Source organism: Girardinichthys multiradiatus, chromosome 14 (assembly GCF_021462225.1).
Source record: "Girardinichthys multiradiatus isolate DD_20200921_A chromosome 14, DD_fGirMul_XY1, whole genome shotgun sequence".
Classification (NCBI taxonomy): domain Eukaryota; kingdom Metazoa; phylum Chordata; class Actinopteri; order Cyprinodontiformes; family Goodeidae; genus Girardinichthys; species Girardinichthys multiradiatus.
Window position 1 is genome coordinate 32,331,455 of NC_061807.1, and position 24,707 is coordinate 32,356,161.

The following is a 24,707-nucleotide window of genomic DNA, read 5'->3' on the forward strand; positions in this document are numbered from 1 at the left end:
TGGACAGGATTTCTAGACGCAGCCAAGGGCCGGAGGGGGTCTGGTTTGGGGACCAGTGGATTTCGTCTCTTCTTTTTGCGGATGACGTGGTCCTGCTGGCCCCCTCTAGCCAAGACCTACAGCATGCGCTGTGGCGGTTCGCAGCCGAGTGTGAAGCGGCTGGGATGAGGATCAGCTCCTCCAAGTCCGAGGCCATGGTACTCGACCGGAAAAGGGTGGCTTGTCCTCTTCAGGTTGGAGGGGAGTTCCTGCCTCAAGTGGAGGAGTTTAAGTATCTCGGGGTCTTGTTCACGAGTGAGGGAAGAATGGAGCGGGAGATCGACAGACGGATCGGTGCAGCTGCCACAGTAATGGGGGCGCTGTGCCGGTCCATTGTGGTGAAGAGAGAGCTGAGCCGAAAAGCAAAGCTCTCAATTTACTGGTCGGTCTACGTTCCTACCCTCACCTATTGGCCATGAACTTTGGGTCATGACCGAAAGAACGAGATCACGGATACAAGCGGCGGAAATGAGCTTCATCCGTAGGGTGGCCGGGTACTCCCTTAAAGATAGGGTGAGGAGCTCGGCCATCCGGGAGGAGCTCGGAGTAGAGCCGCTGCTCCTCCACATTGAGAGGAGCCAGTTGAGGTGGCTCGGACATCTATACCGGATGCCTCCTGGACGCCTAAGCGGAAGACGACGAACGAACGTACTATATGGAATAACGAGGAAATTTGGGTGTGTTATTTTTATCCCTCTTTCATAACAAACCTGCAACAACATTTCTGTTAGTATTAATACTTGACGTAACTCTTTGGCAGTCTCCACTTCCTGCCCTGATGCCTTTACCCTTTTTAGGAGGATTTAGGAGGACAAAAAGAAACAAATTGCACAGATAGGAATTTACTTATGGATAAAACATTGATTACCTTTACCTCCATCTTCAGGTAAAAATGTTCGATGAGAACAGAAAAACCACATTAGCAATAAAAGACAACGTCTGACTGGGTTTTATAAAGAGCTGTAACATTTTGATGAAAAGGCGAAGATCCACATCTTCGAATATACGTATTTTTATGCGTGTGCCTCAGAGGGCAGAGGAGCCATTGTATGCATTGAGTATATTCAACATGTCTGTGTTTTGCAGCTGCAGCAGTGGTTACTGTGTTAGCTCCACAGGAGGGATTCTCAATAATCACCCTCTGATACGGCGTACTCCTGCTACCACACACGCACAAAACAATGCCTAGTACTTCTTAAACTGCAAGCACGTAATGTGTGTGGTATAATCTACAGCCTGATTGAGTGTTTGCATGGTAAGAGTGTGGCGACACTGTGTCCGTGCATCTCAGGACCTGATTGACATGGTGATTGACTGAGCTTAACTGTGACTAACTCTATGTGCTCTCTTTCAGACTCTAACCTTGAAAACTGGCTCAGAGTTTTTCGGTTCTTTCTTTCTAGATGAAACGACTAAAGGAGTTACATCCATTAACATTTACTTTTCCTTCCCATAGAAAGTACTCCTGGATCAGTGCTTCTTTGTTCTCTTTGTGTCTCTGCTCTGTTCTCTCAAACCCCCAGTTGGTCGTGGCAGTTGGCTGCTCACACTGAGCCTGGTTCTGCTGGAGGTTTCTTCCTGTTAAAAGGGAGTTTTTCCTCTCCACTGTTGCTACATGCATGCTCAGTATGAGGGATTGCTGCAAAGTCAACGCCAGTGACTGTCCACTGTCTCTACATGCTCATCCAGGAGGCGTGAATGCTGCAAGTCACTGACTGGATGCAATCTGCTGGGTTTCCTTAGATAGAAAAACGTTTTATCCAATTTGAATAAATAACTGAATCTGACTGCACTGTTCGATAGTTAGGATTAATTGGAATGTATGTACCTGACTGTTGTGAAGTGCCTTGAGACGACATGTGTTGTGAATTGGTGCTATATAAATGAACTAAATTGAATTGAAAACTGAATTGTTGTTATTACAGGTTCTTGTAGCGACTGGTATTAATCTTTTTTTTGTATGGAAATTGCCCAGAATGAGTGAGGAGTGAGCCACAGTACAAGTTAGGGCGGGAGACACACGAAGGGGGGGGAGGTTTGTGGAGTCAGTTGAGTAAAATCTGATTTGTTTGAAAAGGCTACTGCAGGAATCGGGTTAGCCACAAATTGCTTTAGAGACAAAACAAGCCAACAGACGGAGAACGCGAGAGATGGGGAAAGAATGAGATGAAGGGATGAGGGAACTGGTGAAACAAGGAGGGACATTTGTCTTACCCTGGTGCTGGCCGCATTGGGAGGGAGCTTACGCCTCGGCTTTTTCTTCCTCACCTCGTCGTCTTCATCATACAGATACTGAGAGAAGCACAAAGAAAAAAGGTAACTACTCTAAAAGCACGACGCTGGTCACCCTTTCAGGTTTTTTAAGAAACGTGATTTTGCACTCAGTGTTTCAATAAAGCTGTTACAAAAATAAGAAAAGGACGTGGTCAGATTTGTTGACACCTTTGTGGTAAAAGCCTAAAAAAAACATAATCTGATTTAGCAGCAACATCATATGACAGAAACATTCAACCTTTCATTTGAGTATTTGGGGAAAAAACATGCTGGGAATAATTGCTGTAATAACAATCATCTGTGATATATTTGTTAATCAAGACTGTAGTCAATAATTTGTAAAACCCCCTTTGCCAGTTGGGTTAGGATTAGCCCTACCCTACAGAGAATATAGAGAGATATCTTTGACCTTCCCTCTTTGCACAATCTCTCTACGTTGTCCAGAGTCCTGGGTTTTCTCTTCCAGTATCCTCTCTTCAACTCACCCAACAGGTTTTGGAGATGAGGTTGTTTTTGTATCTTGTGAACTGTTTCTATGTAGATTTGCTCATATGTTTTGGATCATTCTCCTACTGAAATACCCCGACTTGTATTCAAAATATTTTGATACTTTAAGATTTCATGATGCCATGCACTCTACCAAGGTTCCCAGGACCTTTGTAGGAGAAACAAGCCCATGCTGACTCCCAAACTGGTTAGCAAGAAATAGTAATGAATGTTGTGTAGATTTTGCTACAGTTCTTCAACCGTGATCTTTGGAAATGTTTTACCTCCTTTACCATCCTGCCTACCGGTGCAACCGTAAATATTTCAAAAAGTCCAAATAAGAAGCCCCATCTGACATATGAAAAACCCACTATATGAGATGGTCTCTGGAACCTCCTTTTCTCATTTTTGACAAGACTGACCTAATGCCTAAATAAGCACAGACATGTATATCATTATAATGCATCTGAATATCCAAACTGTGGACTATTGGACAACCTAAAGTCATTGCTTTTATTTGGAGATATGGATGAGTTGCTACATTTTTTGGATATGAACGAGAAGCCTAAAGAAAAATGAAATCATGATTACTTGGAAATTCTGAGCATATTTAGTTCGAGAGCAACAGGTGCAACAGGTTAAACTCTGAGGGGTAAAAAGTCTGGGATTGGGATATATTACACAAATGTAACCTTAATGTACCATAGATAAATGAACAAACTGTTCATGTTACTTCTAGATTGGACACATGGAGATTTATTCCAATGAAAACCTGAGAACTAACAATAAGGATTTACTACTTTAACTTCTTATGTGTCCCATAGTGTTTGTGATAAACAGACCACATCTATAACAGCTCACAATGCCAAATCAAATCCATTTTTATTTAGTTAATTATCAAACTTTATTGCTGAAGAGAAACCAGTAGGTTTTTTCCCCCAGGAACATTATCTACACTAAAGTATAAAATTTACCACCTAAATTGCCCTGTAGGTAAACCCTTTTTCTCAGCCCTACTTGAACGTTTATCTTCCCCTCGGTGCTACATGACTGCCCCACCCTCCATTCATCCTTTTTTTGCAGCTGCACAGCTTCTTCCCATCCAGCTACTTTGAGTCTTTTCAATTTGCCAACACAAAGCGGCACTGCTCTCTGCTTATCTCCCTCTGCTGTCTGTCTGCTCCCTTCAGTGTCTCGCCGATAGGCACAGAGAAAAACACGGCAGAGAAAGAACAAAGTGACGACAGAAATAATGAGTTGAAGCCATTGTTTTTGTCTTTGTCTAAACATACCTGCCCATGAACAGGGTCATCGCTGCCCTCCTGTTCAGATGAGTAGCTCTCTTCTTCTTCCTCAGAATAATTGTCGATGTCTGGGGAACGATCTAGAGAAAACAGAAAGGACTGTAACAACAACTGAAAGATGGGAACAAAAAGATGGAGTTGTTAAGCTGTTTAAACTGAAAAAGAAAAGACAATGTTAAAAATAGCAGCCACACCAGACATCTTTGCTTTGGGTCCCTCGTGATCAATGGGCTGGCTGGACAGGGAGTAGACTCGGACCTCGGCGACAGGAACAGAAGCGTCTTTCAGTTGGCTGTGGAGCCCTAAAATCTGGGCACCCTCGCTGGGATGCTGCATCACCTGTAGGGTAAGAAAAACAGGAAAGAGTATAAATGATGATTATTTTTAAATAAATAATAGTCAGCAGCAGGTGAGTTCCACCATTCATCACATTGGTCAAAACACAACTATATTTTTTTTACCAACAAATACAGGTTATCCCACGACAGTCACTTCCAGTTCCATAATAACAGTGTCTTGCAAAAGTATACACACCCCATTGAGCTTTTTCCCCATTTGTCACGGATTAACCAAAAACTTGAACGGATTTGATTGAAATTTATGGTGACAGACCAACACAAAGTAGTGAATAATTGTGAAGTGGCAGAAAAAATTATACATGTATTTTTTTCTGCAACTAAAAATCTGAAAAGAGAGGTGTACATTTATATTCAGGCCCCTTCTGTGGAGTCAATCTGTGTGCAACGTAATGTCAGTATAAATCCAGCTGTTCTGTGAAGGCCTCCGAAGTTTATTAGAGAACGTTAGCGAACGAACAACATCACCAAGACCAGGAGACACAGCAGAGAGGTCATGGTGGAAGTTGTGGAGAAGTTTAAAACAGGGTTGGGTTATAATATCCCAAGCTTTGAACATCTCAGAGTTCTGTTCAGTCCATCATCTGAACATAGAAAGAGCCGTGTACCTAAACTGCGGTAAGGCAGAGATGACAATAATCAGAGAAGCGGCTAAGAAGTCTATGGTAACTTTAGAAGAGCTTCAGAGACCCACAGCCTAGGTCGGTTAATATGTTAAAACGACAATCTTTAGTCTTCCACTCCAGAAATCTGGCCTTCACGGAAAAGTGGCAAGAAGAAAACCACAAGAGGTCCTGTTTAAAGATCTCCACAAGCCATGCAGGGTGGTGGTCCCAAAACTGGGTCTAGGGGCCCACTGCCCTTGCATTTTGATGTGTCCCTGCTCCACAACACCAGATTCAGATTATGCATTACCTTCTCAGCAGGAAATAAGGTTCTGGAGAAGCTTGTTAATGACCCGTCCATTTAAATGAGGTGTGTGACAACAGAAATGGAGGACCTGAGGACAGTCAGAGACTTAACAGAAAAGTGTAGAAAAAAATGAGGCTCAGGAAAATTGTAAATAAGAAGTCAAGGATTAACGAACCAAAATCAGACAGAGGAAAATATAGAGAAGGATTTCTCTGCATGTCTGCAACCAACAGTGGCATTTCTTCCATTTTGTTTGAGTGTGCGCATACTGAAAAACATCCACCCTCTCTCAGCAGTCTGGTCACACTAAGAGTTAATGAAGTCTGAGCAGCTTATTATGGAGACAGCCGTGGCCACAGATTAAAGAGAGACATTAGTGCTATACATCCATCCGCTCGCTTGGCTCAGGTTTAGCTGGTGCCCTTCACATGGATCGAATGCTGCCAGGAGCTCAGAGAAGCTTGTAACTGTTGCTAATTTTAACCAGTTTCCACTCAGAAAACAAATTATGCAAATCTGAGAAACAGCACAGAAGCACAATGTGCATAGTTAATGAAAAAGACGTCCAATCATCCCACAGTTTTTGTGTTTTTAACCATCTAGAGGCTGCAGCCATTGATGGATTTGATGCATGTTCATTCTTTGAAAACAACAGCAGAGCTTTTTAAAAATCCATTTAACTTCCACTATTGCCTCAGCTGATTTAGTACGCTACGATGAACTGCAGCATGCAAACTATTCTCTCCTAAAATACACGCTTTTTCCCACCCATAATTGCAGCATTTAGAATAAACCTTTCTCAATCTCCATTACTGACAATGTTTACATGGCTTTTGCTAGATGTTGTTCGAGCACAATGCGGCACCCTTTGTAAAATCTTTTTAAAAATTCGGGGGGGGGGGGAAGAGACAATCAGACAATCACAGCTTTTTAGTGTCATTGCATTTCTTTAGAGACGCTCAAATTGATCAGCCAGGAATCAGATTGGGCCAATTTTCCTTTGATCGGGTCTGATCTGTGATCCAGTGGCAAAATACTGAAACGTTTTTACATTTTTTTTCTTCCTTTTTATCAAGTGATAAAATCTCCCATCATTTTTCTTCAATAAACATATTGACCAACAGCGTGAACTTGAAAAACTATTTTTTAAGCTTAGTAAAAAAATCAGACATATGCTTTGATATGTGAACAGGGATAATCTTGTAATCTGTTAATTTTCTGTCAGATTCAAAACTACTACCGCCAACACGGAGCAAACGTTTTCCTCTAATGTGTTACAGACGTTAGAATAAGCAGAAAATGGAATTGGCCGAAATCGGAATCAGCAGGTCAGACCAAAAAAATAAAAAATAAAAAATTACCTGATTGGTGCATCTCTACTTTTCCCTGTAATATAAATGTTTTATTTTATATAATTTTACTTAGAAACATGTAAGGTTAATCTGCGAGGTTATTGTGTTTAAAATGAACAACCAGCAATAGCTAACCTTCCTACAAGTGTCTGTAGACTTTCATGACAAACTGTAATGCTTCATAAAAGAAAAAAGGAATTTCTAAACAAAAAGGACCAATAAACTTGAACTGTTTGTTTCTAATGAACTAGTTGCTAGTCCACATGGCACTTTCTATATAAAGAGCTCAAATTTATATAAAAAAAGGATTACTGAAGTATTAACAAAACAAATGTCACTTCCTTTACTTAAACAACAGCTCTTTGAAGGTAGCTGCTGTCAGATGTGTTTCTGAACAGGAACAAATAATCATTTCCTCCTTTGTGATGCTCCGCTAACCTTTGATGCAGGTATCTGAATTCAGTTTATCTTGCAGGTCATTTTGCCTCAAGTTTACCTTCAACAGCTCCATTAGATGGAGTGCAATGTTTCACTTCATTTCTGCAATAGAGTCTACACAACATATTCAATCACAGCTGTCATTGCAATATCAATGTGTGCATTATCTCAATTGTAAAGGACTGGTTGGATGCCATATTGTGTAGAATGATTTCAGGGTCCAACTATACAAACTGCTGGCCAGTAATATATTTGGCCTGTTGCAGGGACTTTCCCTGTTGTTTATATGCACACCTGGTATAGATCTTAGTAGCTGACCTGCTAAACTTCAAGGAGATGAACTTCATAATGATGGGAAAGAAGAAGAAGAATGCCTAGAACATTAAGATCCAATTAGTGTTTGTAGGTAGGTGTGTAGCTATCGTAAACTACAAAATACAGTTGACTGCTTTGTATTTGCACCATTTACCAATGGACTGTTACAGCACTGATACCATGACTGCACTGCATTACTAAGTCGTGTTTATGTTTAGCTTATGGGAAAGCAGAACACACTGTATGCTTAAATCACTGAACTTAGCAGCCAGGGTATCAAAATAGGATCAGCAATAAGTTATGGGTCAGTACTTTGTTCTGCTCACTCTTAAGTGAGAAAGATTAAAAAAATAAAAATGTGGCAAGAATACAGCAGCATGTGTTAATGTGTCTTTTCACATTTTGTTCTGTATGAAAGGCCTTAAAGACTTCCTTCAGCACATCAGTCCTTAGATTGTGAAAAACAAAAAAACTAAATTAAAATAACATTTTAATGGTATCTTTGATTGGATTTTGCTTGAAAAATTACAGCATCTACCTTTAAAATAAATGAAACATTTTCATATAATTTAAAACTAGATTATTTTGAAATATAGAGTCTTTATTCAAAATGGTATTTTTACAGCTATCAAACCCAAATCTATGAGCTGCATCCATCAAACAGTGTCTTGCCAAAGTATCCCCCCCAAACCTTTTCGCATCACCATGGACTTTGTGGTTTCAATGTAACAAAATGTGGAAACGTACTCCAGGCTGGGAATATTATGATTTTAAACCTTTCTTGCAAGTGAGTTTGCATTTATGGTTCTTGCCCTTTGCGGAGCACTTTGCAGCCAACTTGTCAGCTTCATGCAGAAAATGTGCCTTTATTTTATATGCAGAGACAGCCTGAGGCCGAAAACAGGCGGCACCACAGTAGAGTAACCTTCCATTTTAGATGGGAAAGGCCTTTCATCCGAGCTGACAGTCTGATTTAGGGTGGCATCTGAGCTTCTCCTGCTCTTGTATCTTCATGTACTTGAAAAAGCCTTAGCTAATTTTAGAGTACGTAAACATCCTGAGGACCATGTGCATTACCTGATGAAGTCCGAATTCTTGCTCTTTTCATCTATAATTCGGGGTGTTACTATTTTTTTCACAAATGTCAGGCAGTAAATAATTTTGACCTTACTTTTACACACAGACTCTGAAAGCAACCAGACATTTATAACAAATAATGAAACCTCCAAGCGTTAACACAGGTACACACACATACACATTCTCACACACAAACACACAGTAGATCCAATCCCTTTTCAAAGTGCTTCACATTGCAGGAAGGAGACTACACAGGGAGCTTTTGGCAGAAGAGACTGAAACCTAATTGGAAGTTTGATGTATGGTGACATTTGTTGAGGCCATTAAGAGACAACCAGGCCAAAGATTGAAAACCGCCGGCTGATTTTAGTGCATTGGCGTGGATTGAGTTTTGATAATGGTTAGCATTAAATATGTCGTAAGAGACTCAAAGTCATCAAAATTCTCTCAAACCGGGAAGCAGAAACATGGAAGAAGAAGATGTAAATGAGAGAGTACCATCTTCCTGTCCTCAGGTCACAAAGTTAGAAAGCAACTGGAGGTAAACAATGTGAAACTGACCAATGCTATGCTGCTGATGTAAAATAAATAAATGTATTATTAAATTTTCTTTACGTTTAAATGCATCTTAATTTTACGGATGCAACAGGAATTGCATTTTCGGACTCAAATTTCCAGTTTTACATTCTTTCTAATTAATTTTACAAGCATATGGGAAGAAATTCACTGAATGAGTCTTTTACAGAGTCTACAGACGATGGATGGATGGATGGATGGACGGACGGACGGACAGACGGACGGACGGATGGATGGATGGATGGATGGATCGATGGACGGACGGACGGACAGACGGACGGACGGATGGATTTTTCCAGATTATGTAGGAGCCCTATCTCTAATACTATCATTTGTCTTACTACTGGTAAGCATAATAACATGATACTAACATTTGTCAATAGCTCTACACCAGGGGAATATCATCATTCAAATCAGTGGTGGAGCAAATGGTTTAAAAACACTTCCCAGGAAAGGTGTGACGCTGCAATTGTAGAACAGAGTAGAAAATGAATACACTGAGACTAAAACAGAATCTCAAAAAATAAATTCCTGTCCCACAATAACAAAAAGCCAAAAGTCACGTGAAAAGTTATCAGTTTTCCTTCATTGCCTCTTTCTTATTGCTGTAAAGTGACACTTTGTAGTTTGAGTTCTAGACATTTCTGGACATATCACATGGGCAAAAAAAAAACAAACAACTGCACATAAATGAAATCAGATTGAGTGAAACAGGGGAATCATATCTATTATTTGTGGCTCCTTTTTTGACCCTTCTAATACCTCAGCCATGTTGATGAGCCCCAGAGCTAGTGTCTTGTAGCCCAGGATGGTCCGGTTCTTGTATCTCTTCCGCCGCTGCAGCATGATCTGAAGCTTGTTGGCATCTCTCTTCAAGAAGTGTGGGTACTGCAGATACAAATACACACACACACACACACCTTACAGGTGAGCAGATGAACTGCTAGATGGGTGCAGAGTGATAAAACAATTATACTGGCTTCAAATGTCCTGAATAATTAGATGGATCTTAATGGCTTGTTGCAGAGTGCATTATCTCCCCCTGAATTGTTCCATGTTCTCCCCAAGCACCAAACCACTTAGTCACATCCGAACTATGGCATAACCCATCATTAAGGACCTCACCGGGTGAACTATAATTGGAACAAACTGGCTCCTGGAACAATGGTGAAACCCATGACAAGTCTCTGCTGCTTGGTTTTAATAGCCTTCTCCACTGCTGTGTTGTAGATGCTGCAGCCAGTTTAATGTATAATGTCCGGATCAGTGCACACATTACAATCCGCAGAGTGAAACTCTGACCTTTTAGCAGCATTCAGCACTGTGAGAATAAGGATAGGATGATTTAAAAAACAGCAAAACGGTCATACTAGCAGCAGCTGTTTTTTGTTTCCAATGAATAATAGAGTGAGCTTACAGCTCAGTTTCGACTGAAGGTTCTGGATCTGTGTGAACGTCAGTCTGTACCTGCAGGGAGAAGGTGAGCTGTAAGTCCGTCTCCGTCAGTCCTGCTGAGGAAAGCAGGATCTCATTGGAGCGCAAGATCCGTTTGGAGCCCTGATGAGGAGACACACAGAGGAGAGATACAATGTGTAACTCTAAAGGAAACTTCTACAGGTTAACTCCAGAGAGTATTAAAGTCTACTCAATAAAACTCAGTGGGGAGAATCCACAAAGAAATAAAAGGGTGACAACACGATCATAGAATACAAAAAAGCTTGAGGTTTATTACTTCCAAACAGAATATATTGGCTTATTAAGATAGAGAATGAGATGGGCATCAATAAAGATGTGTCAAGAAGTACAATGCCTTGGAAAACTATACACACACATTGAACTTTTTTACACTTTGTCGATTAACAATTTCAGCGTACATTATTAGGATTTAATGTGATAAACCATGGTGAAACATGGTGGTGGCAGAATCATGCTGTGGAGATGCAGAGACAGGGAAGCAGGTCAAAGTCAATCGGAAGATGGAATCAAATAAATACAGGAAAAGGCAGCAAGGGTTGTGTTGACCTCCCGATAAAATAACAGTGAGGTTTGTTGCTGTAACGTGACAAAATGTGATAAACTTCATGGAGGAAAAAGTCTGTACGGCCCTTTAGTTCAGACATTTCTGATCATGTATGTTAACTTTAACCTCTGGTTCTGCTGCCTAACGGCTTACTCTGGTAAAGGTATGGCCTATCTATACTACGAAACAAAGACCTGCAGCATTGCTTTCTCTCTCAGTGACGAGAGCAAAGTAATTTAAAGTACGCATCTTTGGCAGAAGTGCTTGAGCTGTTAAAACATGTTGAAAGAAGTGCATCCAGATTCAATAACCTGCCTTGAACAAACAACGAGCAACTTTACCGAGGGGAACAATTAGGAGGACAGACTACTTGTAAACTTGTAAACCTCTACTGGGCTACTTTTTGTGGCTCACTCAATAGAAGGGAATCTCAATCCTCTAAATCCTATAATTGGATTCTCCAGATTAAAGCTGCAGAGATAATTGCTAAATTCAAGCTAAGTTAACTAAGGAGGACCTTATTTCTAAGATTAATGAAAGCCATGTCTATTTTATCATGTTCAGAGCTTTCAGCAGGTGAGAAGTTGGACACGTCCTGGACGAATAGCGAATCCATCATAGGGCAAACACAGAGGGACATTACAATCATCCCTACAGTTAATTTAAAATGCATATGGTTAGACTTAAGAACACAGAGAAAAACACAAATTTTCCATTTCCACACTTGTGCGTTTAACATTCTGGTTTTGTGTACAAAACGTTGACCTATGTAGCATCTATTATTTCCATGTTCAACAAATCATGAAAGAACACAAAGATGAAGTTGGCTTCCAAGTCAGCAGCGTGGTAAATGGCTGTTTCTAGAGCAAGCTAAGAAACTACACACAAGTCCAGTTTAAAACCTTGATCTTGAAGAGGGTTTAGAGGCCCAAACAACAACAACAATAGAGAAAAAACAGCAGTAAAATGGCCCATTTTTTAGTTTTTGGAATGAGTGTGCATCTGTAAGTTATGTGGCAATAAGTGAAAAACCAAAACAATCAATGAGTCAGAAGTAACATAAATTTGACACAGCAAATCAGAGATAAAAAACATGATCTAAATAAGAATCAATGTGAAAAGGCCTTTTATTTGTTTGTCTTTTAGATGATGAGTGAAGTGTGCAAACTCAAACCTTTTTTCCCTTTTTTTACCATATTCCACTCTTTATGCAGACGTGGAAGTTGCTGAGTAATTTCTAATTGGTCCAGCTTTGTCCAGGCTTCGTTGGAACATTTTACCCGAACAACAACAACAAACTGCTTTTTCAACATTTTGTGAAATAAACTGCATCATTTTTTTTTTTTTTGGATCCACTCCTAAAGCCAGAGCTGTTTCATACCTGGAGCTTGACGGCGATGACCACTGAAGTGAGATCTTTGTCCAGTTCCTTCAACATGATCAGTTTCTTCAGGGTGAGGTTGAAGAGCCTGCAGGAAACAAGAAAGACAAGAACACTAAAGTCAGATCCAATAGTCAGTGTACTTGTGGTGGCTTAGCTTGGGTTCACAGCACAAACACAATGATCAGCAAGCCAAAGGCGGTCCATTTGTTCCCCACAGAGCTCAGCTCTTTGAAGAAGATCAACCACTTTGATGCCAATTTATCAGATTTCTGCCTGGCTTATTGCTTTATTCATACCGGGAGGCATCTTCTGGCTGGAAAACAAATTACAATATTTCTTTTAAAGTAAGAAGTTATTTATAAAATGTTAGATTCTTATTTATCAGATTATCTACGTTTCAAATGAGCACTGAGTTACATGCTGGATTATTTTAATATAACGCTCTTTATGAAAGACTGTTGGGCGCATCATTAAACACTATCGCATGTTTGTGTCAGAGTAAAGCACATCATCAGACCAGTAAGTGCTAACACTCATTGCTATATGATTCAGTAATGTCTCACATTATTGAATACATGAACAGGGTTCAGATTATTCCTTCATTTAGATCTTACAAACTTGGTAAAGGTATACCACAATATATTTCATTAGTATTTATTTGTAATAGAGCAACAGAAATAGTGCATGACTGTAAAGTGTAAAAGAAGTCAAATTGAAGTCTGGGTTATGTCTCTATCAGGCGTGCACACAGAAACGGAAAACTTTGCCCTTTGCAAAACAGCTCAGGTGCCGTCATACGGGGTGAGGAGCAATTGGATTTAGGTCTGGACTTTGACTGGACCATTCCAACACGTGAATATGCTTTGATCTGAACCAATCCATTGTATATCTGTCTGTATAGTTTTCCTGGAGGGTCAACCTCTACTATTTTCAAGTTTTTTGCAGCCTCTAATTGTTTTTCTTCTACATCTGGCCTGCATTTAGCTTCATCCGCCTTCCCACCAACTCTAAACAGACTCCCTAAAGAAAACATAGTTGCCACCCCCATACTTCACTGAGGGGAGGTTGTGTTCAGGAAAATGCGCAGTGTTTAGTTTCTACCACACATGGCGCTTTACATCTAGGCCCAAATAGCTTCTAGATATCTCACCAAAGCATCTCCTTCCAAAGTTTGTAGCTAACTGCAAATAGGACTTGTTAGGGCTTTCAAAGGTTGGATTTCATTTAGGGGTATCAGAGTAAAGCAGGTTGATTTGAAATGCATGCCACACTTTTCAGATATATTTGTATCACTTTATGATTGATACCCTGTTTATCACATAAAATCCCAATAAAAAAAACAGTGTTTGTCGTTATAATGTGAACAAAGCGTGGTAAGCCTTGCAACAGTAGGTCAACAGGATCACATATTACTTAAATCAGGTATAGAATTTTTTTTTTTGAGATCATGAGAATGTTGAAACTCACTAAATGAAGCATTACAGCCTACGCATGTGTTTTATTTTATGGTTCAAAACAGCTTGTGCAGTCTAACAAACTGTTCTGATATGGTGGGGACATTTTAATTCCTCCCTCTGAAGGAGCACGGCTAACTCAAATGAAAACTGAAATTAAAAGAGGCGTTATCTGATGACAAGCTACTACAGAGATTCTCTCCAGCCCACGACAGAACTGAAAATAGTTTGCTATTTTTGTGGAAAGTTAAGACTCTTTTATTCCCCAACTGAAGCCGACAATTACGTCAGAGTGCACAAACAAAGCACTCAAACTAAAACGGCGACTCTTCACTTCGGAAGAAATAAAGAAAATTCGCTGAAGGCAAAAGCAAAGCTGACACACTTGAATTGTCCCAAAAAAACCCAAAGAGGAATGTCAGAGCAGGCCTAATGTAAAAGCCGCAAATGAATCAGAGGACAGACGCCAAACATCGAACACGAACGGCAGACGTGCAGCCAGAGGTCACTGTGTTCAATAAATCAAAATGTGAGAGGCTTAGAGAGGGAGGAATAAACACACACACAATATCATAAACAAACAGAATAAAAGAAGACAGAGAGGGTGGAAAGATGGGAAAACCACAGGAAAGGCGGGAAGAAAGATGCAACATAAGCAAGACAAAAACAGAGACAGAGAACTAGATGTCTAGACTGTTAGAACCAGACATCAAAACTGGGAGAGACAATAAAACAATGAGATGTGACGACAGAGGTTGACAGCCTGTAAAAAACCTCAATATGAGAAATTGTATTATTAGAAAAAGACCAAGATATCATGTAAAGAAAAAAAATACTCGTTTCTTTTGTCTAAGAAGTAACAATATCAATCAAAAGACCTACAGGCAGGGGTGAAAGTGAGCCGGTACGGTCCGGTACTGCGTACCACTAAAAGATTCTGCGCCTACCGGGAAGAACAGGTCTGCAAGCAGTCATCCAGAACCAGTTACGGCTGCATAACTCACGAGCAGACAAAGATCAGATCCGCTACCAAAAGCCAGTCTAAAACATAAATATAGCTTTTTTCCCCTCATTCCAAATAGTTTCTGAACTGTTCTGCTATGATGGAGCCTCAGTGCTCTTGCTTTGCTTCTCTCCTCTCGGAGTTTGAGATTTTTGTGAACGGCCTTTAAAACGAGCACCGCTACGTTTAATGTCTGTCTGCTCGCTGCTAAATACCCCAGTTAAAAGCAAAGGGAGAGAAACTAGTTGTTGTTCATGTTATTTTGATGAATTACAGCAACACAGTTCAGCTCGAAAACACCGCTTATGACCAGAGATTTCACATACACTACACGAGAGCGCATGCGTGCTTACCCCCAAAACAGAACGGTTGCCAAGGAGATTGGTGCGTTTGATTTAATGGACTGGGAGATTTTACACAGGTGGTGCACAGACATAAAAAACCGCAGCTTGCATTAGGACAGGACGAACAATAAATCACTTACCATCTATAGACTTTAAAAAAAAAAACACGAAAACAACCGAAGTGTCAAATTTTTTATTGAAATGAAATCAAAACTTGACCACAATGCAGAGAACAATAACTTATTTGTTCAAAAGAAAAGACGGAAACTGAAGATGAAAAGTTATGCATCAGAAAACGGTTTATCATTGTTTCATACATGGCAGCTCTTTAACAATTGAAATTTATAAATATACAGATTCTACAAGGTCAAGTGATTCTAATTTCTGCCTTATACAGAAAGCCTACAGTATATATATATATATATATATATATATATATATATATATATATATACATGCATCATGCATATATGCCCCAAGTGCCTACCCAGCCCCCTCTCTAGCTCCGCCCCTAAGTAACGGCAAGAATTTAAAACTACTTGCACCCCTGCCTACAGGGATATGTAGTCCAGAAGGAACGCAGGTTATATGATGACTTATGTGGGGAGGATCTGAAACCAAACCATACGGAATCAAACTTAATAACAGCCACGAAGATTAAAGGCAGACTGAGTAGACAGAGAAACTAACTCTTTTCATTCAAACATCTCCCAATCCTCAGCTCCCTCTCATCTCACCCAGACCTTCCACCAAATCCTGACCACTCGCCCTCTTTCATCTCTCGGTAAGTGCTCGCATTCCACTCACTGAAAGGGGCAACTTCTCTATACCGCTGATGAAACCACTGAGACAACTAAGCTGCGGGCGCTCTGAGCCTCTCTTCTTGAAGCCAAGGGTTTCCGGCTCCAGATAAACATGGATAACAACAAGGGGGCTGAACCTATAAGTACAAACGATCCAGCATCATTAGAAGTGATCAGTATCAGAGTTCCTGACTAAGCTCACCGCCTAATTCCTCCTAGTCAACCAGTGCCAGCCAGCGAGTAGCCCTTGCTCTGCAGCACAACATCCATAGCATATCGGCATCTCTCAGATTTTTCCAATTGTCTGCCTCATAAACAGAAAAACACCTCAGAATAACATCCCTTATTTTGACAATCTGAAGATATTGTTTAGCACTAGACTGTTTCTTTATATTTCCTGAAATATGTAAACCTACACCTTACCCTTGTTCTATAAGAATTAGAGGTTTAAACTAGTAACCATACCTAAATTAGAATCAGGTGTTCAAGTGTTGGGCTCCAAAGTGCAGATTAAACCCAGGATTGATGGCTACCCGACAGACATCTGTTTGGGTGCAATAAATCTTCCAGTGAATATTATTTGTCTTCTATTATTTCCATTTTGAGAGGCAGCAAATGTCTTCAGCAGATCCTGCTTGGTAAGAGTTTTTTCATCAATCACAGCACTGATGAGACCGGTAATGTTCATGAGACTGCGGGGAGCTTCATCAGACTTCACAGCTGTGAGTTATCACTGCTTGAAAGTTCCTGAAAATCTTTGAACGGCGAATATTATTGCTGATTTTGAGTATCCGAAATGTTTGCTGAGTCAGGGATGGAGAACAGTTCAAATCTCTGAAGAACAACCTTAATTTATTGCAACAATTACGTGATCATGTTGCACATGATTACTTCAGCAGATTAGCACTTGCATGATGTAACGCCTGGACCGTTTCCCAATGTCCCTAAAGATTAACTTGTTATACAGAGTATATCATTGCTGATCCATGCTAGTTTTCTTCTTGCGCAGACTGAAGTGCTACAACTCTTTTCATTAATGTGTGATGAGTTAAATATCAGTTTCTGATGAGCTCAAGCACCCTTTTTAACCTATCATTTAAAAAAAAACAAAAACAAAAACTACAAGACATTTAAAAAAACACAACTAGGAACTTAAAAGGATTTTCAAACACCTCTTTTGGATTTAAACATCTCTTGTTCAGTAAATCCCCAATGAGATCTCTTTCTGTCCCCCACCGCCACACTGTCAGAGTTTAGTCAACAAAGCTGCCGAGGGGGATCACATGGTAAAGGTCAAAACGGTCCGCCAACACTTTCTTTATGGTCCGGTTCTCACTCCTGCCCCGTCTCCTCAGGATCCACCACTGCGCCTCAGCAGCCAATGCGCATCATCATCAATCAGAGCAAGAAACGCCAAGGACAGCTGAGGATGACTCAAACAAAGATGAATCATTGTCTGATGACAACGGGGACAGCACCATTCTCGAGTAAACATGGAAGGTTTTGACTAAAAAATGTGAAGATTCTTTTTCTTTCTTCCGGCAGCAATGATTACAAAGCTACCCGTACACATCAGAGATATAATTATAGGTTGCAGGGTGTTGTAGCAAAAACAACAAACCCATTTGTTTTTGTGGGAACAAAGTTAATCCAGGATTTTGATTAATTCCCAAAAGGACTGAGCTCTCTAAGAGCCAAATCTATTCGGAAATGGTAGCAAAACTCTGAACTTGTTGGTGTACAGCAATCCTATTGTTGCTTTCTCTGCCAAGGTTCTTCTCTTGGTCTCTCTCTCCGTCTGTCTCATTCTCAGTTTTGTCTCTTTGCAAGAGTCTGTCTCTCTAACTCGCCTGCAAAACAATCTTCTGGAGAACGCAGGCTCAAACCAGATCATTTAAAATCGTCATAATGCTTGGGACCAGTGGCAGGTTTCATATGGGCAGTTGCCTAGGGTGGTATTATTAGGGTGGGCTGCTGATCCATCTGTCAGCAGCCAACAGAGGGGTCAGTTTACCTGACTGGGCTGCAAAATTTTTCCCTCAAGCACATCAAAAAGGATTTTCTCAATTTTGGTTGTTTTTGGGGGGGCATGGTTGCTTCCATCTCTGATTAGGACCATTTGATCATTTAACTATAATTTTTAGCGAAACTTTCAACAGCTAAACCACAGCTACCACAAGTTACTAGGAATTAAAACGCTGAAGTTCCTCTAACAGCTGCTCACTTGGCTCCAAAAAAACAGTAAAATGCTTTCCTTGTAAATCAACTTTTTTCCTTGCAACAAATTAGTTTCACTTCCTCTCATGAGAATCTGGCTGATTTTGCAAGCTGTAGTTCCCAAAAGAGTTAGATTGGGAGCACACTAGATTTAGAGTTTATTAGAGAGAACTGCTGGGTGCACGGCAAAACTTGCCTCTGCTCATGAAAAATAATTCATAAGTGTTTTATTTGGATGTGATGCAGTTCTCTTGATTATTCTCATATGGTTAATAGTAGTCGGATAGTATTTAGGTGTCCTGGACTGGAATTGAAAATCAAACATAAATAAAGTGTTAAGTATTTTGAAAACACGTCATTTTATTTTGAAGGCGACATCGTTCCCTATGTAACCACTCTCATACGGTCATCCAGCATTGTAGTCTCTATAGACTCAAAATAAAAAGCAAAGACCATGCAGAACGAGGACTTTTTAACAAGATAAGAAGGGTAAAAGCAAGAATCTCTGCCTTGGGGCAGCGAGAGAGAGGGGTCAAGATTTCTAACAGGTTCTGAAGGCTTAATATCCAGAGTTTTAGGTTTTTGCATTAACTTTCTCTCTCTAATAAACTATTAGTAATTTGATTATGTGCTGAGTTAGTTGAAGAAAGTTCTATTTGCTGTTTACTTCCGATTTAACGTCTAACATACAATTAAGAGGTGCATCAGATTGCTGCGGATGATCAGGAGAACGTAAGGTCAAGCTGCGCATTGCCTGCATATCTATGAAGACTGATGTCACGTGTTCTGATGACCATGGCAATAGTATAGATGACACAATATAATGGAATAAAAGACACTTGAGTTTACATCGGATGTCAAAGATTAATGGATCAATAAATCAACCTGGTCCATCAATTGTTAGACCCTGTTTTATCGTTTGTGTTCCTGTTTTTATCTTGTCAAACCGGGTCAATCTTTTAAGTACTGTGCAATGAAGGGCAAGCACAGGGGAGAGAGCTTGTTGCAGCATCAATTTTCAGTGTGTGTGCGCTTTATGTTTGTGTTGTTCACTAACTGAATACACTTATTGTAAAAAAAACAACAAAAAAAACAAAACAAGAAAAACCGTCTATGGATCTATAGGACAAGAGAAAAGGGCTCCCAGTCTGAATCACTGCAGCTCAATAGATGCTTACTGCAACTTTGACAGATACCGCCTCGTATTTTCCCGGCAGTAGCTGATATTTGATTGTTTATTTGTTTAGAGAAAAGGCCTGGGTGGATGAAATGAGGGGGCTGAAGGAGGCAGAGAAAGGTTCGATAATGTCTGTGGGCAGACTGACCTATGAGGTTCTGGAAAGGCCCGTCTCTGTAGAAGCAAAAACAGCACGCCTGTCAAACATGAGAAATCCAACACTCACACAAATGCGACATAAAGTAATATCTACTATTAATAAAGCAAACAAATATATATTTGTATACTTTGAAATGATTTGTCCTTTAGTCATGATAAATATGAGCATCTTTGGTAGATAAAAAGCTTCCAGATTAGCTAAAGGCTTAATGTATTACTCTAATAATAAGCAATTTAATTAATTAGATGAGGTGTATATGCAAATGTGAACAAATCTGCCTCAAAGTATGAAGCTTTTCTTGCTTGAATCATGAATTGAATAAGGATGCATGCACAGTATTTTGCGACGGTAATCATATCTATTGAACTTGTTCCATATTTTGTCAAGTTAGCACAAATAGAAATTGTGAAATGTGTCCCATGTATTTGTATTCAGCCCTCCGTAGTCTGAAACCCCTAAATAAAATCCAGGGCAACCATCCGCCTACAGAATTCACCTAATGAGTAGAGTCCAGCTACGTGTCATTTAATTTCAATAGGAATCCAGCTGTGTTGTGATGGCCTCAGAGGTTTGTTAGAAGAACTTTAGTGAAGAAGCTCACCTTTGAACAAGACAACAATCTTAAACATACCACCAAAGATACAAGGAAATAGTTTAGCTCAAAGAATATCCCTGTGTGAAAATCCAGCGACCAAATTCCCAGGGGAAACACTGGGGACCAGCCGTCCCTCAACCCTGTAAGGATAAGCAGGTATATATGATGGATGGACAGAGGGCAACATTTCATTTATACAGAATCCTTTCTTTTCTTTGTTTTCTTGTTCTGTTCTTTGTTTTCTTGTTTTTGTTTTTCTCCACTCCTCGCTCTCCTTCCCTATCATTTTTCTTCTTTTGAGTCATGTCTTATCGGTTTTAGTACACTAGCTATCTTCCTCTTCTCCTCCTCAACCCTTGATCCAACCATTGTCAACATAACCTCACCTCCTCCCTGACTTAAAGACTACACAAAGACAACTGCTGTCCTCCCTTCCTTACATAACGGTAACTGATGTCCTCTCCTTCCCCACAGCGCCCGCTTCCTGTCATCTCCTAAAGTAACACATCGTTCCCTCAGCGGTGCTGATCAATGCCGTTGTCAGTCAACGCCCAACATTTAAATTCATTATTATTCCATCACAAGGATTAGTTTGTACAGAACAAAAAGCTGGGCCAAACCCGTTTGTCATTCCTACAAGAAAGCAATACAATTTCACTTTGATCCAGTGTGTTAAAGACGATAGAACTCACATTCTGTGTTGATAGGATGCCACAGGAGATACGGGCCAAATAATGCAAAACTGAGTAAAGATTTTAAAACCTACAGAACCGAATTCAAAGAGTTTACAACAGACACAATCATCACCAGAAGGAAAAATGTACAATGATTTGCTCCAGCACATGTATTTTATGCCAGTTATGCTAAAAAATGACTAAGGTTTCCTGGGCAGGTAAGAACTTACACATAGACTATATAAAACATCCCGTTGTAGACTTAACCATTACGTTCCTGAAAAAAATCGGGCATGAAACGACCAAAACTGCAAAGGAACCAGATGGTGAAGGAGCGACATGACCAGAACCCGCAACAACAGCAGAAGAGGAAGAGTGGGAACCCATTGGCATAAGGCACAGATTAAAATCACATGATGGTCTCTGCACCATTCTGCCACACAACATATCTGTGCAAGTAGCTGAAAAGAAATATGATAAGCTATATCCAGAAAATTAAGAAAGAAACTTTAGAACGCAAGGAAAAAAAAAACAACACCCTTCAAAATAGCCACCATGAGTGCTGATGCAGTACGTAGCTCCTGCTGCAGAGCACATTTGCAAGTTCACCATAAACCTTGAACAGGCGAGCAATTCGTTTCATGACAAACCGGTCCAACCTTCGTGGTGAGCATCATCGCTAGGGGCTAGTTGACTTCACCCACACGCTAAACAGCATATCCTGCTGCCTCTTTGGGAGAACATGTGGACAGAACATGCTGAAGGGTTCCATGTTGAACCATTTCAGAATCAGAATCAGAATCAGAAAAGATTTATTGCCAAGTACGTTTTTGGACATACAAGGAATTTGTTTTGGCGTAGTCGGTGCAATACAGTACAAATTAAACAGTATAAACATATCTACAATATAATATAAATATATGTGCACAGTTTTAAGTGAGTGAGAGTAAATATAGAGCAGTATAAGATGCAAGAGCAATACAACAGTGCAGGTGATCATTGTGCAAGTAAAGCAGTGCAAGTAAAGCAGGAGTCCAAGCTGAGCGTTAATGTAACACATAGAGTTACAGGTTACAGGTGTCCTGTCAGCAAAAAAAGGGGGGGTGTGGGGGAAAGGGACAGTGTCAGGGTGGTTTCCGGGCTTTGTTAACCAGGCTGGTGGCAGATGGGAAAAAACTGTTCTTGTGGCGTGAGGTTTTGGTCCGGATGGACCGCAGCCTCCTGCCAGAGGGGAGAGTCTCAAAGAGTCTGTGACCGGGGTGGGAGGGATCAGCCAGAATCTTCCCTGCCCGCTTCAGGGTCCTGGAGGTGTACAGTTCCTGGAGCGACAGTAGACTGCAGCCAATCACCTTCTCAGCAGACCGAATGACACGCTGCAGCCTGCCCTTATCCTTGGCTGTAGCAGCGGCGTACCAGATGGTGATGGAGGAGGTGAGGATGGACTCAATGATGGCTGTGTAGAAGTGCACCATCATAGTCTTTGGCAGGTTGAATTTCTTCAGCTGCCGCAGGAAGAACATCCTCTGCTGGGCTTTCTTGATGTTTGGCTCCCACTTGAGATCCTGGGAGATGATGGTTCCCAGGAAGCGGAAAGATTCCACAGTGTCAATTGTGGAGTCACAGAGGGTGATGGGGGCAGGTGGGGCTGGGTTCTGCCTGAAGTTCACAACCATCTCCACTGTCTTTAGAGCGTTGAGCTCAAGGTTGTTCTGGCTGCACCAGTCCAACAGATGGTCCACCTCCCATCTGTACGCAGACTCATCACCATCAGAGATGAGTCCGATCAGGGTGGTGTCGTCCGCAAACTTCAGAAGCTTGACAGACTGGTGACTGGAGGTGCAGCTGTTGGTGTACAGGGAGAAGAGCAGAGGAGAGAGAACACAGCCTTGGGGGGAACCGGTGCTGATGGTCAGGGAGTCAGAGACGTGCTTCCCCAGCCTCACGCGCTGCTTCCTGTCAGACAGGAAGTCAGTGATCCACCTGCAGGTGGAGTCGGGCACAATCAGCTGGGAGAGCTTCTCCTGTAGCAGAACTGGGACGATGGTGTTGAAGGCAGAGCTGAAATCCACAAACAGGATCCTGGCGTAGGTTCCTGTGGAGTCCAGGTGCCGGAGGATGAAGTGAAGGGCTAGGTTGACTGCATCGTCTACAGACCTGTTGGCTCTGTAGGCAAACTGCAGGGGGTCAAGGAGGGGGTCGGTGATGTCTTTTAGGTGTGAGAGCACAAGGCGCTCAAAGGACTTCATCACCACAGAGGTCAGGGCGACGGGTCTGAAGTCATTAAGCCCTGTGGTCCTTGGCTTCTTGGGAACAGGGACGATGGTGGAGGACTTGAAGCAGGCTGGCACATGACATGTCTCCAGTGAGGTGTTAAAAATGTCTGTGAAGACTGGAGACAGCTGATCAGCGCAGTGCTTCAGGCTGGCTGGTGAGACAGAATCCGGACCAGCAGCTTTCCGGGGGTTCTGTCTTCACAATTGCATATGGTTAGAAAACCTGGAAAACATTGAATATCTTTAGTCTAATTCGCATAATTGAAGGTTACTGCTGGTTAGCTGACATGCAACGGTTTGTTGCCAAGAAAAAGAAAAGTTAAAATTCAAAAAGATATTTAAAGTCTTTGTGATGCTCATGGATTTGATATAGTGCAGGCTATGATTTCCTTCCTTGTGTGCTCAATTCAATTGTGCTATTTATCTGAGCAGGAAAACTATTCTGAACTACTGCTTTGCCTATTTTCATAACTACTACATCTGATCTCTTAAGTTTTATGTTTAGAAACCAATATATGACTGTGCTTGTATATGAAAAATAAAACAGTCATCGTGGTTTTAGGTTGGATTTTCTTACATTTATGCAAAAATGGTAAACAGGTTTTAAAGTGAAACATTTAACAGGAAAATTGGCTTTTAAACACTGCAGCTTGCACACATTTATTGCGATCCCCGCATTCATTAAAACTGATAAATTACGTAATAATATTCATTAGAGTGTATGCTGTGTGGGATCTGTGTGTAAACACTCTTCACTCAGCCAATGCTTCACTTTGATTAAAAACAATACTTATTAGGCTTTAAATGCAAAGAAATTTGTCTTTTTGACAAATTATCAATAAAGATCTGCTAAAGAAAAATTCCACATGCTGCCAGACACTAAAAGAAAAACAGGTGAACTAACACTGACAGAAAGCACAGCTTAGGCTTTGATTCTTGACTGCTGTGTGTTTTTCTTTAACAACGCGTGTGTGTGTGTGTGTGTGTGTGTGTGTGTGTGTGTATGTGTGTGTGTTTGTGTTTAGTGTGAGAGTCAGAGCTTATGTGGCTCAAAAACCCATAATGGGGAGCTTTTGATCCTGAGGGCATCAATAAGTTTATCCGTAGTCTCCACAAAGCAAAAAACGTACATAAACAAATGTGAACACACAAAGGCTCATACAAATGAATCCAGAATGCACTCTGACAAAGAGAAACACTTCAGAAAAAAAGATTTGACGGAGGACAAAAGGAGAGATAAAAATACCGAATAAACATCTAGAGTGGCTGCTTACAGGCGGCTAAAATAACAAGCTCTTGGTTCATCACAAACATTCTTTAAATAGCCCTTGGCTGAATGAATCCAGCCTCTAAAGATGTCAACATTGAAGACCAGAATGCATTTCTCTCCCTTGCTTTCATAGCGAGATGTTTTATATCAAACAGTATAACTTATCCCAGGCTCTCAATGTTTATTATCACTAAGAAGCGTGAG

At 40.8% G+C, this 24,707-nt stretch overlaps 1 protein-coding gene across 2 annotated transcripts in view; it reads right to left on the reverse strand.

Annotated features, from left to right (window-relative positions):
- Nucleotides 1–24,707, reverse strand: part of LOC124880693 (phosphofurin acidic cluster sorting protein 1-like) — an 86,934-nt gene that overhangs the window by 24,334 nt on the left and 37,893 nt on the right. For both annotated transcript variants that reach the window (XM_047385959.1, XM_047385961.1), the window contains 6 exons: nt 12,531–12,618; nt 10,597–10,686; nt 9,892–10,017; nt 4,298–4,442; nt 4,092–4,183; nt 2,254–2,331 (listed from right to left, as the gene is read on the reverse strand). In XM_047385959.1, the coding sequence (XP_047241915.1) occupies nt 2,254–2,331; nt 4,092–4,183; nt 4,298–4,442; nt 9,892–10,017; nt 10,597–10,686; nt 12,531–12,618 (619 nt within the window). The remainder of the gene's footprint in view (nt 1–2,253; nt 2,332–4,091; nt 4,184–4,297; nt 4,443–9,891; nt 10,018–10,596; nt 10,687–12,530; nt 12,619–24,707) is intronic.